At 32.7% G+C, this 13,477-nt stretch overlaps 2 protein-coding genes across 5 annotated transcripts in view; one reads left to right on the forward strand and one right to left on the reverse strand.

Moving 5' to 3' along the window:
- Positions 1-13,477, reverse strand: part of LOC135133531 (trissin receptor-like) — a 263,813-nt gene that overhangs the window by 135,047 nt on the left and 115,289 nt on the right. The window contains exon 1 of one of the 4 annotated variants that reach the window (XM_064061977.1): positions 5,148-5,181. The exons of the other annotated variants lie outside the window; for them this stretch is intronic. The gene's annotated coding sequence lies outside the window, so the exon portion shown is untranslated. Of the gene's footprint in view, positions 1-5,147; positions 5,182-13,477 lie in introns of those variants that run through there. 4 annotated transcript variants of the gene reach the window in all.
- LOC135133587 (protein regulator of cytokinesis 1-like) lies at positions 7,218-9,246 on the forward strand. Its single transcript, XM_064062036.1, has 6 exons — positions 7,218-7,255; positions 7,306-7,647; positions 7,695-8,408; positions 8,469-8,742; positions 8,790-9,134; positions 9,196-9,246. Exons 1-6 carry the CDS (start codon positions 7,218-7,220, stop codon positions 9,244-9,246), a joined length of 1,764 nt encoding a protein of 587 aa, XP_063918106.1.

Below are 13,477 nucleotides of genomic sequence, written 5' to 3' on the forward strand. Positions count from 1 at the left end.
AATCTCGGGTCTCCCCAGTGTTTAATTTTTTTTTTTTTAAGATTTTGAAGCAATCTTGGAGCCAATAATTTTTTCTAAAGAAATTGAAAGAGTCTAGGAAAACCTGGTGTTATTTTGAAAGAATTTGGAAAAATCTTGGAGGTCTCCGGTGTTTTATTTTAGAAGGAATTTGAAAGAATCCTGAAGGTTTTTGGTTTTTGAAAATGTTTGAAAGAATCTTAGCTGTTCTTGGTGTCGTTTCTAAAGAAATTTAAAAGAATCTTGGGCGGTCTTTGGTGTTCTGTTTTTAAAAGAATTTGAAAGAATCTCAAGCGCATCTAGTGTTTAATAATTTTTTTTAAGAAATTGAAAGAATCTTGGGGCCTTTGGTGTTGTGGTTTTGAACTAATGAAAGAATCTCGGGTTTCCCCTATGTTTAATTTTTTCTTTTTTAACATTTTGAAGCAATCTTGGAGCCCCTAATTTTTTTTAAAGATATTGAAATAATCTAGGAAACCCTAGTGTTATTTTTTAATGAATTTGGAAAAATCTTGGAAGTCCCCGATGTCTTATTTTAGAAGGAATTTGAAAGAATCCTGAAGGTTTTTGGTTTTTGAAAATGTTTGAAAGAATCTTAGCTGTTCTTGGTGTCGTTTCTAAAGAAATTTAAAAGAATCTTGGGCGGTCTTTGGTGTTCTGTTTTTAAAAGAATTTGAAAGAATCTCAAGCGCATCTAGTGTTTAATTATTTTTTTAAGAATTTGAAAGAATCTTGGGGCGTTGGTGTTGTGGTTTTGAAAGAATGAAAGAATCTCGGGTTTCCCCAGTGTTTAATTTTTTCTTTTTTAAGATTTTGAAGCAGTCTTGGAGCCCCTATTTTTTTTTAAAGAATCTAGGAAACCCTAGTGTTTTTTTGAAAGAATTTGGAAAAATCTTGGAGGTCCCCGATCTTTTATTTTAGAAAGAATTTGAAAGATTCCTGAAGGTTTTTGGTTTTTGAAAATGTTTGAAAGAATCTTAGCTGTTCCTGGTGTCGTTTCTATAAAAATTTAAAAGAATCTTGGGCGATCTTTGGTGTTCTGTTTTAAAAGAATCTGAAAGAATTTCAGGCGCACCTGGTGTTTAATTATTTTTTTAAGGATTTGAAAGAATCTTGGGGCCCTTGGTGTTGTGGTTTTGAACTAATGAAAGAGTCTCGGGTTTCCCCTATGTTTAATTTTTTCTTTTTTAACATTTTGAAGCAATCTTGGAGCCCCTAATTTTTTTTAAAGATATTGAAAAAATCCCTAGTGTTATTTTTGAAAGAATTTGGAAAAATCTTGAAAGTCCCCGATGTTTTATTTTAGAAGGAATTTGAAAGAATCCTGAAGGTTTTTGGTTTTTGAAAATGTTTGAAAGAATCTTGGGCGGTCTTTGGTGTTCTGTCTTTTAAAGAATTTGAAAGAATCTCATGCGCATCTAGTGTTTAATTATTTTTTTAAGAATTTGAAAGAATCTTGGGGTCCTTGGTGTTGTGGTTTTGAAAGAATGAAAGAATCTCGGGTTTCCCCAGTGTTTAATGTTTTCTTTTTCAAGATTTTGAAGCAATCTTCGAGCCCCTAATTTTTTTTTTAAGAAATTAAAAGAATCTACGAAACCCTGGTGTTATTTTTGAAAGAATTTGGAAAAATCTTGGGGGTCCCCGGTGTTTTAATTTAGAAGGAATTTGAAAGAATCCTGAAGATCTTTGGTTTTTGAAAATGTTTGAAAGAATCTTAGCTGTTCCTAGTGTCGTTTCTAAAGAAATTTAAAAAATCTTGGGTGGTCTTTGGTGTTCTGTTTTTAAAAGAATTTGAAAGAATCTCGGGCGCATCTAGAATTTAATAATTTTTTTAAGAATTTGAAAGAATCTTTGGGGCCCTTGGTGTTGTGGTTTTGAAAGAATGAAAGAATCTCGGGTTTCCCCAGTGTTTAATTTTTTCTTTTTTGAGATTTTGAAGCAATCTTGGAGCCCCTAATTTGTTTTAAAGAAATTGAAAGAATCTAGGAAACCGTGGTGTTATTTTTGAAAGAATTTGGAAAAATCTTGGAGGTCCCCGGTGTTTTATTTTAGAAGGAATTTGAAAAAACCTGAAGGTTTTTGGTTTTTGAAAATGTTTGAAAGAATCTTAGCGATTCCTGGTGTCGTTTCTAAAGAAATTTAAGAGAATCTTGGGCGGTCTTTGGTGTTCTGTTTTTTAAAAGAATTTGAAAGAATCTCAGGCGCATCTAGTGTTCAATTATTTTTTTAAGAATTTGAAAGAATCTTGGGGCGTTGTTGTTGTGCTTTTGAAAGAATGAAAGAATCTCGGGTTTCCCCAGCGTTTAATTTTTCCTTTTTTGAGATTTTGAAGCAATTTTGGAGCCCCTATTTTTTTTTTAAAGAAATTGAAAGAATCTTGGAAACCCTAGTGTTATTTTTGAAAGAATTTGGAAAAATCTTGGGGGTCTCCGGTGTTTTATTTTAGAAGGAATTTGAAAGATTCCTGAAGGTTTTTGGTTTTTGAAACTGTTTGAAAGAATCTTAGCTGTTCCTGGTGTCGTTTCTATAAAAATTTAAAAGAATCTTGGGCGATCTTTGGTGTTCTGTTTTTTAAAAGAATTTGAAAGAATCTCAGGCGCATCTAGTGTTCAATTATTTTTTTAAGAATTTGAAAGAATCTTGGGGCGTTGTTGTTGTGCTTTTGAAAGAATGAAAGAATCTCGGGTTTCCCCAGCGTTTAATTTTTCCTTTTTTGAGATTTTGAAGCAATTTTGGAGCCCCTATTTTTTTTTTAAAGAAATTGAAAGAATCTTGGAAACCCTAGTGTTATTTTTGAAAGAATTTGGAAAAATCTTGGGGGTCTTCGGTGTTTTATTTTAGAAGGAATTTGAAAGATTCCTGAAGGTTTTTGGTTTTTGAAACTGTTTGAAAGAATCTTAGCGATTCCTGGTGTCGTTTCTAAAGAAATTTAAGAGAATCTTGGGCGGTCTTTGGTGTTCTGTTTTTTAAAAGAATTTGAAAGAATCTCAGGCGCATCTAGTGTTCAATTATTTTTTTAAGAATTTGAAAGAATCTTGGGGCGTTGTTGTTGTGCTTTTGAAAGAATGAAAGAATCTCGGGTTTCCCCAGCGTTTAATTTTTCCTTTTTTGAGATTTTGAAGCAATTTTGGAGCCCCTATTTTTTTTTTAAAGAAATTGAAAGAATCTTGGAAACCCTAGTGTTATTTTTGAAAGAATTTGGAAAAATCTTGGGGGTCTCCGGTGTTTTATTTTAGAAGGAATTTGAAAGATTCCTGAAGGTTTTTGGTTTTTGAAACTGTTTGAAAGAATCTTAGCTGTTCCTGGTGTCGTTTCTATAAAAATTTAAAAGAATCTTGGGCGATCTTTGGTGTTCTGTTTTTTAAAAGAATTTGAAAGAATCTCAGGCGCATCTAGTGTTCAATTATTTTTTTAAGAATTTGAAAGAATCTTGGGGCGTTGTTGTTGTGCTTTTGAAAGAATGAAAGAATCTCGGGTTTCCCCAGCGTTTAATTTTTCCTTTTTTGAGATTTTGAAGCAATTTTGGAGCCCCTATTTTTTTTTTAAAGAAATTGAAAGAATCTTGGAAACCCTAGTGTTATTTTTGAAAGAATTTGGAAAAATCTTGGGGGTCTCCGGTGTTTTATTTTAGAAGGAATTTGAAAGATTACTGAAGGTTTTTGGTTTTTGAAACTGTTTGAAAGAATCTTAGCTGTTCCTGGTGTCGTTTCTATAAAACTTTAAAAGAATCTTGGGCGATCTTTGGTGTTCTGTTTTAAAAGAATTTGAAAGAATTTCAGGCGCACCTGGTGTTTAATTATTTTTTTAAGGATTTGAAAGAATCTTGGGGCCCTTGGTGTTGTGGTTTTGAACTAATGAAAGAATCTCGGGTTTTCCCTATGTTTAATTTTTTCTTTTTTAACATTTTGAAGCAATCTTGGAGCCCCTAATTTTTTTTAAAGATATTGAAAGAATCCCTAGTGTTATTTTTGAAAGAATTTGGAAAAATCTTGGAGGTCCCAGGTGTTTTATTTTAGAAGGAATTTGAAAGAATCTTGAAAGTTTTCGGTTTTTGAAATTATTTGAAAGAATCTTAGCTGTTCCTGGTGTCGTTTCTGAAACAATTTAAAGGAATCTTGGCGGACTTTCGTGTTCTGTTTTAGAAAGAATGTCGCTAATATTATGACACGTTGTTAAGAACTGATTATTTAGCAAAGAGAAAATAATTTAAAAAAACGAAAAACTTAAAAATTGTGCAGAATGAATCTGGCAACTAATTTTGTCATGATTTTATTCGAACTTAGATTTGTAAATTTAACAATGAGTTAATGCGCCAATTTAGGATCTGTCCGATCCTCAAAAATGTTGAAAATGTAGATATTTTCTAGAAATCCAGTGATCGATTTCTTTTTCAAAGTTTAATGTTCCCATTTACTATACATTAGGCATTAACCCAATTATTCGGTGAAGTTTCATTGTTCACAATAATTTAATTTAACATTTTTAATTAAGTTGCTAAGAAATGTCGCGAAATTAATCCGATTTCAGCTCTTAAGAAGCTTTGAATCGAATTCCAGCCCACACGAACTGTAAACGAAGATCAATAAAATAATAAAATTTTCAACATTTTTGTTTATTGTAGAGTGGAATCAGATGTTTCAAGACTCTGAAAAGAACTTACTTACTGTCAGAAATTTAGGGTGTATTAGTATAATTTAATTTTAAACAGGCGCTTTAAAGCTCCGTACAAAGATTATAATATGAGGAGTGTTAAAAATTATTTATAAATGTACACGCAGACCCTTAAAGGTATTTTTCCCCTGTACAGTACAAGATTGTTTCTATGACTCTGCTACAAAACAAATTAAAATTAGAATACCAAGCGAATAAAAAATTTAGTGCTACCAAAATATTTTCTTGAATTGTCTCAACAAATAAAGCCATTGACATGCTCCTGGTTAGAATAATTGACACGCTGAAAGAATATAAATAAATATTTCCAAGTATTTGAAAATAATTTAATTTTGAAAGCAAATTCCAGAAGGTGATTGACCTAAGTTTTAACAAACGCACAAATTAACGAATTCCTGAGAAATGCCACTACCAAATCTTTTTGTAATAAAAATATGTATAAATATAAATTTCTTTACTTGGATGATGATATGGTATGCGGATACAGATTGTTCTAATATTTGGAACTGCGGAAGCATGTCGAGTTCGCGAACGACGTCAGATCACATCAGAGGGGTATAAGATTCAGGAACGTCGTTGATGGTGAAAATTACTGAAACGAAAAATAACGTACAATGGAGATTCTTTGTCAGTGGAGAATATCTGAAATTTTGCAGAAGTTATGTAGCCATTTGTCCAACAGCTGCAAAAGATCGTTTCTTTCCACGGATAGTACAAAAAAACCAAATAAATCAAGCTGAAATTTTAAATCGTTATAAGCACATGAAAATACAAGAACTTATCATAAAATATGCACATGTGCACCTCAGTGTATGCAGATTTGAAAATCGATGGCAATAACGAGAAGCCCGTGCTCTGCTGTGCTCCTTAAATTTACCGATATTACAGAGAGCTTCTCAGGATTCTTTTTGTCCTATTATTCGTTCCTTAATAAATCTCGGCTTATAAATATCCTTCTGTTGGAACGTAAATTTAATTTAAAACTAAACAGTTAGTCGTTTAAAAGTGTCTACAAGTTTTTTCGTTGTACACAATATTTTCAACGTTTCGCTATTCTTTGATGTTGGGTTTCTTTTAATTCCAGGCAATTCAAACAGAATTTTTAAGCTGTTACAGTTTACATTAAGATAAGGATAATATAAATCACGGCGTAGACGGCAAAACGTGAACATTTTTATATTCCGCCGGAACCTGTGGCAAGAAAAAAGCAGCGTGACTTCATAGAGAATTTTTAATGGTTGTGTATACGTTACAAGTGGTTTTTTTATTTAAGCTAGTTAAATGTACATAAAAGGCACTTAAAAAGTGAAAGCTTTGTTCTTTTGTCCTCAACGAATCGGTGACTATAAAGCATGGGATAATGTAGTTTCGAATAACTTCTTCCTTGGCGAAAAACTACTAAACGAATTTTAAGACAAAACGGGGTGGACTTTTTAAAATATTCAGTAAAACAATAATAAACTAAGAAAATCGGAATATTTAAATAGTGAGTAGTAAAGAAGGGATACTCATCTGAGGATAACAACAGAAAGAGAGAGGAAAGAAAAGGAGTAAAAAACTGATAAGGTAAGAACCCCGAACAAAGATAAGAAGACCAAAAAAATTGATAAATTGACGGAAATGAAGAAATTAATAATATAACAAAAAAAACGGTGTCAAAGGAAAAGAGTAAGGGAAGAGAAATCAAAATTAAGTATCAAAAATTGTCATAAACGGAAAAAAGGACCCAAATAATTAATCAGCAAAAGTAAGACAAATGGAAATAAAAAAAACACAAAAAGTAAAGAAGATAATAAAAAAAATAAACGCAATGATAAAGCCCCACCCACCCGCCCCGGTCTTTTTTCATTTGTTGTCAGATCAAGGGGCGGAGCTTAATTTCAAAATCCATATTTGTGTACAAAAATTTACCATTTTAAACATGAAATATTTTGTTGTGAAAAAAGAGTACGTATGTTAAGAAAAAAAAGGCTAAATATAGGCCACCCCCGACCGCCCCCATTTCAATTGTGATTATTTCTTTTTATTCGGCGTGAGACGAGGGGCGGCGCTTATTTACAATGTTCATATTTCTGTACAAGAAATTACCAAGTGAAACATATTTGAGATCTGATAGTATTGTTGAAATTAGACTGTTTTGAGGAGAAAAAGGCAATAAATATTCTTATTTTCTCAGAAGTACAAGGAGATATCGAAAGGGAAAGAAAAAACTACTGTACATAATCGGTAGATTTGTCAACCCTGGTGACGTTTCACATGGCAATTTCTTGTACAGAAATAGAGATGTTGCATTTAAGCTCCGCCCCCCCAGCTAATGACGAATAAAAAAATTCATCACAATTGAGATAGGGGTGGGTGGGTGGGGCTGATATTTTGCCTTTTTTTCTTAATATGCTCTCAATAAGTAACTTGTTCATAGTGTAGCTAGTTTTTTAGAATGAGGTTTTTACATCAGCAAGAACAAAAAGTCAGGAAAAAATTATCACTTTCAGCAACCGTGACGGCCAGCAATTTGTGATTTGTGAGAAATGGAAATCATGTGTGACAAAAGTCCCTCAAAACCGCTGTATGTTTAAACAATGGTAACAATCACATACTAATTTAATTAATTTCTAGATTCAACGAATATCCATGGACTCGTACAGTCCATGATGATATTATTACCACCGTTAGCAAATCTGTGGTACAATGGCTCGAGGTCGTAATTGCAGTGGATAACGACCAAGAAGCAAACGCAGACCACATCCAAATGGTACAGGATGAATTAAAAAGGACGTGTGAAGGTTGGATTATCACAGCCGAAAATATCTACGATAAATATATTGATTTAATGGGAAAATGTGTAACGAGGATAGAGGAGCTGGTATCCATATTAGGTGTGGACTTGTTCGAAGAAAACCAGAACAAAGACATGCCTCTAAGTAAAAACTACAATTGGTTGAAAACAAGATTGCAAGAGTAAGACCTTCTTTCATAATTTTCTTAATAGTCTTTGCGTGTTACAGACTGGAAATCATATATGAAAAAAAACAAAAAGAAGCACGAGAACTGGAGGGCAAATATGAACTTTTGGCGAAGAAACTAGGGCAATCTTTCAGAACTCTTCCAGATGTCATGTCTCCGCTATCGGAAGAAAAAATCAAACAAACAGTAGAATCCTTAGAGCAAAGAGCTGTTCTTAATGAAAAGGAATTTAGGACGAAAATAGCTGAAATTCGAAGCATCATTCGAAATTATGGTGTTCAGTTGGATGAAGCCCAACAGGCTAAATTTTTGGAGTTGTCAGACGAATCATTCGTTATCACCAGCGAAGCAATTGACTCACTGAATGAAATTTACGAGTGTGTGGTGATCAAACAGCAGGAAACTGACACGCGCATTAATAGTTTGAAAGAACAACTAGAAAAATTATGGAATAGTCTTCATTTTTCAGCCAGCGAAAAGATATCTTTTCTAGAATCAATGGAAATTGACCAGAGGGAACTCGTGCAGCGTCTTTCTGACGAAATTGCAAGATTAGAAGCCTTTAGAGACCATAATCTGGAAAATTTAATCGAAGAATGTAAAGCAACGTTGACCGTTCTTTGGGACCAGTGTCACTGTGGTTCAAGTATACGGAATGATTTTCCAGAAATTTACACAAACGATTACAGTCAAGCGGTGCTTGATCATTGTAATGAAGAAATCAAGAAGTGGGAAGAGTTCTATGCCCAAAATTAGTAAAATTTTTATAAACTGTTAGTTGTTCCTACATTAAGTCATTTTTAATTTATTTTTAGTGAAATTATTATTACGCTGAACACATACAACAAAATTCTGAAAGAGGCAGAAGAACTGAGAATAAACAGAGATCCGAGGTCTTTTTATGCAAACAGAGGTGGCAAAATGGCGGAGGAGTTGAAAAAATTGGGCATTTTAAAAAGTCGCATCAACAAAACTGAAGAGAAACTCTTAAAATTGTCGAATTATTTTTCGCAGAAACACGGAGAGCCGTTTCTGAGTTTTGATCGAACTATTGAAGCTCTGATTAAGACCAACGTTAGTCTGAAGAAGGTATGTATTTAAAAAATATATATAGAAGATCATGTGTCTTTTTATAGTATGTTACGAAAGATACAGTGGATTCTACTAAGTCACCAAGAACACCTCGATTGTGCACACCAAAAAGTTCTCCTTTCACACCAACCCCTCAGAAAAGTACAGGGAAAAAGAAAGCAATAACCCCACGCAGTCAACAAAAACGCTCTTCAAAAAAAGGTTCTTTCGCTTTTTTTAATTTACGAGTCCTGGAAATAATAGGAAGTATTTTAGAAATGCCCAAGTTCAGACCACTCGAAGGAAAAACAAATTCACCAAAGAAGTGTTGGAGGCCATCTGTGGTGAGTTTAAAATCGGCCAAAGACTCGGATGATGAATCGTGGACGTCCGATTTTAGTGATTTCGAGGTAAATATAACAGAGACAAAGTAGTAATCTGGTGTCATTTACCTAAGGCATGACCTTTCAGAAAGACATCAAAATAAAAAACGTTCCACGAAGTTCGAGTATTTTGAAATGACAAGAGATGGCAGATGTTAAAATTTATGTTAATTTTAATAATCAACTTAGTTTTATCTATGTTATGTTATCGAAATTTGAAAAATATTTTTTAGTTACGCAATTTAAGTTAGTTTGTATAGAATTTATGTTATTTAAAAAAAATAACTTCTAGTAAGAATTAGCATTTTTGTTAAGTTTTACTTTCGAAAGATTTTGGAGGAATCTTAGAAGGTCGTCACATTTATTTTTCTTTTATTTTGTTTTTTTAAGAATTTCAAAAAATCCTTAAAATAACAATTTCGTTTGAAACAGTCGAATTTTACACCGCCTAGGAGTTTCGTAATTTCAAAATAACGCATCTTTCATGAAACGTTATTTTAAAATTTTGAATTTTTAGAATTTCTAAAAAAATGAGTTGAGTCCCGAATATTTAAAAAATATTCCGTTAACCTATATTTTGAGACTCAGCATATGGAGACCTCTATCTAAGAATTTTTTAGCAACTTTTACAAAACCTTAATTTACAGTACCTACTCTCTTACGAAATTTTCGACACTTTTTTGAGTATCTTCGAAAATTGCCTAAAGAAATTTTTTTGTAGATTACGATCTCTAAAACTTTTCATCTCCTTTCCGATTTTTCAATATCACCAAACGAAATATTGCTGTTTTTAAAATTAAAAAAAAAGATTTTAAAATCAAATAATATGTATTACGGAAACATTTGTCGAGATTTATATCCCAGAGTTTTTTCTATTTTTTGGCAAATTGCTAGATGAAATATAGCAATTTTCAGAACCTATAAAGATTATGAATTTGAAGCCTAATAATTTGAAACTCTTGACCTGGGACCAAATCAGCTCATCGAGATCTACATCCTACAATGTTTTGTGGATTTTTACAACTTTTCCAAAAACGCGATTTTTTTAATATTCTTTCTTTTGAAATTTTCGACTCTTTTTCGATTATCTTCGTAAATTACCTAACAAGAACTTTTGTAGATTTTGACCTCCAAAACTTACTTTCGGCTTCATTTCTTCGAAAATTCGTAGAATTTCCAAAAATTTGAGCTTGAAACCGAGTACATACCCTCAATTTTTTTCTTTTGTAATTTACGCCCTTTTTAGACTACTTTCGAGAACTATCCAAAGAGAAGATTTTGTAAATCTCAATCTCCAAAATTTAATTTCGACTTCATTATTTCTTCGAAAATTCGTAGCATTTTTCCAAATCGTCAAACGAAATACTTCAATTTTTAGTATTACTAAAAAAAAATGATTTCGAAACAGAATACTTCGAAAATCTGTATTGGGAAAAGTCAATAATAATCTGTATTTTGAGAATCGGCATGTCAGGATTTGCATCTTACCAATAAAAATCCACAAAAATTGAAATTTTTGACTCTTTTTCAAAAATTGCCGAATGAGTTTTTTTTTTGTAAATTGCAACCCTCTGAATATTTCGAAAATCTGCATTCAGAACGATGGACAAGCAAATTTGAAAATCAACATGTCAAAATCCATATCCCAGGATTTTTTTATGCAACTTTTCTTTGGTACCTTATGAAATTTTCGACCCCTTTTCCACCACTTTAGAACAATTACTGGAGGAGATTTTTCTGTAGATTTCGACCTAAAAACTTACTTTTGGATTCATTTCTTCGAAAATTCATAGAATTTTTACATAGTCGCCAAATCAAATATAGCAATTTTTAGAATTTCCAAAAAATTTAAGCTTGAAATCGAGTACCTACATATTTCGAAAATCTGCATCCAGGACCATCGAAAAGCTATACTTTGAGAATTAGTTTGTCGAGATCTACTTATATCTCGGAATCTTTTGTGGATTTTAGGCAAATTTTCCAAAATCTCATTTTTTTTATTTTGTATTTCACGCCCTTTTTTAGACTACTTTCGAGAACTATCCAAAGAGAAGATTTTGTAAATTTCAATCTCCACAATTTAATTTCGACTTCATTATTTCTTCTAAAATTCCTAGCATTTTTCCAAATCGTCAAATGAAATACTTCAATTTTTAATATTACTAAAAAAAATCATTTTGAAACAAAATACTTCGAAAATATGTATTGGGAACAATCAATAATAATCTGTATTTTGAGAATCGGCATGTGTGGATTTGCATCCTACAATTTTTTATAATTTTTGCGCAACTTTTTTTGGAAAAAAAAAGAAATTTTTGACTCTTTCAAAAATTGCCGAATGAGTTTTTTTTTTTATAAATTGCAACCCTCTGAATATTTCGAAAATCTGCATTCAGGATGATGGACACGCTAAATTTTTAAAAATCAGCATGTCGAAATCCATATCCTAGAAGTTTTTTATGCAATTTTTCCAAAACTTAAATTTTTTGGTACCTTATGAAATTTTCGACCCCTTTCCACCACTTTAGAAAAATTACTCGAAGAGATTTTTCTGTAGATTTTGACTTCTAACACTTACTTTCGGCTTCATTTTCGAAAAACCATACCGATTTTTCAAAATCGCCCAAATGAAATATGACTGTTTTTACAATAAAAAAAAACAAATATATGTTTTGAAAATTTTGACCCATGACCATCATATTTTGGCCTTTTTTCCTTAATATACGTAGTTATCTTTTCATTACAAAATCTTAAAACATCTTTAAAATGGTAAATTTTTGTAGCGAAATACGGATTTTGCGGTTACGTTTCACGCTTCGGTCTGGCAACGAATGAAAAATTCATCACGATATTAAACTCCACCCATACCGGCCCCGACCTCAGTGCAATTTTCATTCGTTGTCAAATCGAGGGGCGAAGCGTAATTGCAAAATCCATATTTCCTTTCAAAAATTTACCATTTTGAACAGGTTTTATGTTTTTTGACTAAGAATAGTAAGAAAAACAGGCAAAATGTAACTTTAATTTGTAATAAGTATAAATAGGTTCAAGAAAGAATTATTTGTCTCAAGTTTACTGATTTTGGCATTTATGAAATTTTCGACTATTTTTCAACTTCTTTCCAAAAAAATTTGAAGACATTTTCTTGTAGTTTTCGATATCTAGAAGCTATTTTTGGCTTCGTTTATTATATAAGTTTTTTATTAGCTTCCACTCCCACTCGACAGAAGGACATAATTAGCACCACCCACCCACCCTGTCTCCTTCTCAGTGATTGATGGATTTGATCCGAACTAAATGAAATCAATGATTTTATACTGAACAGACATAAAATTAGTCGCCAGAATGAGAAGAGGGAGGGTGGGCGGGCCTGGTACTTGCTGAGGTAAGACTGATTTTGGCAAATGACACACGCTCTAAGAAAATAGAGGGCGGGTGGGCGGGGCTAGTATTTGCTAAGATAAGTCTGGCTTTGGCAAATGATATTTCCTCTAAGAAAATAGACAATGGGTAGGCAAGGCTAATATTTGATAAAACAAGTCTATTTTTGGCACTTTTGACGTTTTCTACCATTTTTCAACTATTTCCGAAAATCGGTTAAAGACATTTTCTTGTAGTTTTCCATCTCCAGAAGTAATCTTCGGCTTCGTTTATTATATAAGTTTTTTATAAGTTTCCACTCCCCCTCGACGGAAGGACATAATTAGCCCCACCCACCCACCCTGTCTCCTTCTCAGTGATTGATTGATTTGATCCGAACTAAATGAAATCAATGATTTTATACTGAACAGAAATAAAATTAGTCGCCATAATGAGAAGAGGCAGGGTGGGCTGGCCTAGTACTTGCTGAGGTAAGACTGATTTTGGCAAATCACATACGCTTCAAGAAAGTGGAGGGTGGGTGGGCGGGGCTAGTATTTGCTAAGATAAGTCTGAGTTTGGCAAATGATATATCCTCTAAGAAAATAGACAGTGGGTAAGCAAGGCTAGTATTTGATAAAACAAGTCTGTTTTTGGTACTTTTGACGTTTTCCGCCATTTTTCAATTATTTCCGAAAATCGGTTAAAGACATTTTCTTGTAGTTTTACATCTCCAGAAGTAATCTTCGGCTTCATTTATTATAAAAGTTTTTTATAAGTTTCCACTCCCTCTCGACAGAAGGACATAATTAGCCCCACCCACCCACCCTGTCTCATTCTCAGTGATTGATTGATTTGATCCGAACTAAATGAAATGAATGATTTTATACTGAAGAGATATAAAATTAGTCGCCAGAATGAGAAGAGGGAGGGTGGGCTGGCCTAGTACTTGCTGAGGTAAGACTGATTTTGGCAAATCACATACGCTTCAAGAAAGTAGAGGGTGGGTG

Source organism: Zophobas morio, unplaced genomic scaffold, assembly GCF_036711695.1.
Source record: "Zophobas morio isolate AGI-343-1 ecotype UQ-CSIRO unplaced genomic scaffold, CSIRO_AGI_Zmor_V1 ptg000022l, whole genome shotgun sequence".
Lineage (NCBI taxonomy): Eukaryota > Metazoa > Arthropoda > Insecta > Coleoptera > Tenebrionidae > Zophobas > Zophobas morio.

What these genes read in the sequence shown, in the direction of transcription:
- LOC135133587 (XM_064062036.1), top strand. Translation starts at nt 7,218, where the DNA reads ATGGAAATCATGTGTGACAAAAGTCCCTCAAAACCGCT. An exon ending in GAGTTCTATGCCCAAAATTA is followed by an intron (nt 8,409 to 8,468) that starts GTAAAATTTTTA and finishes ATTTATTTTTAG; the next exon opens with TGAAATTATTATTACGCTGA. An exon ending in CCAACGTTAGTCTGAAGAAG is followed by an intron (nt 8,743 to 8,789) that starts GTATGTATTTAA and finishes GTCTTTTTATAG; the next exon opens with TATGTTACGAAAGATACAGT.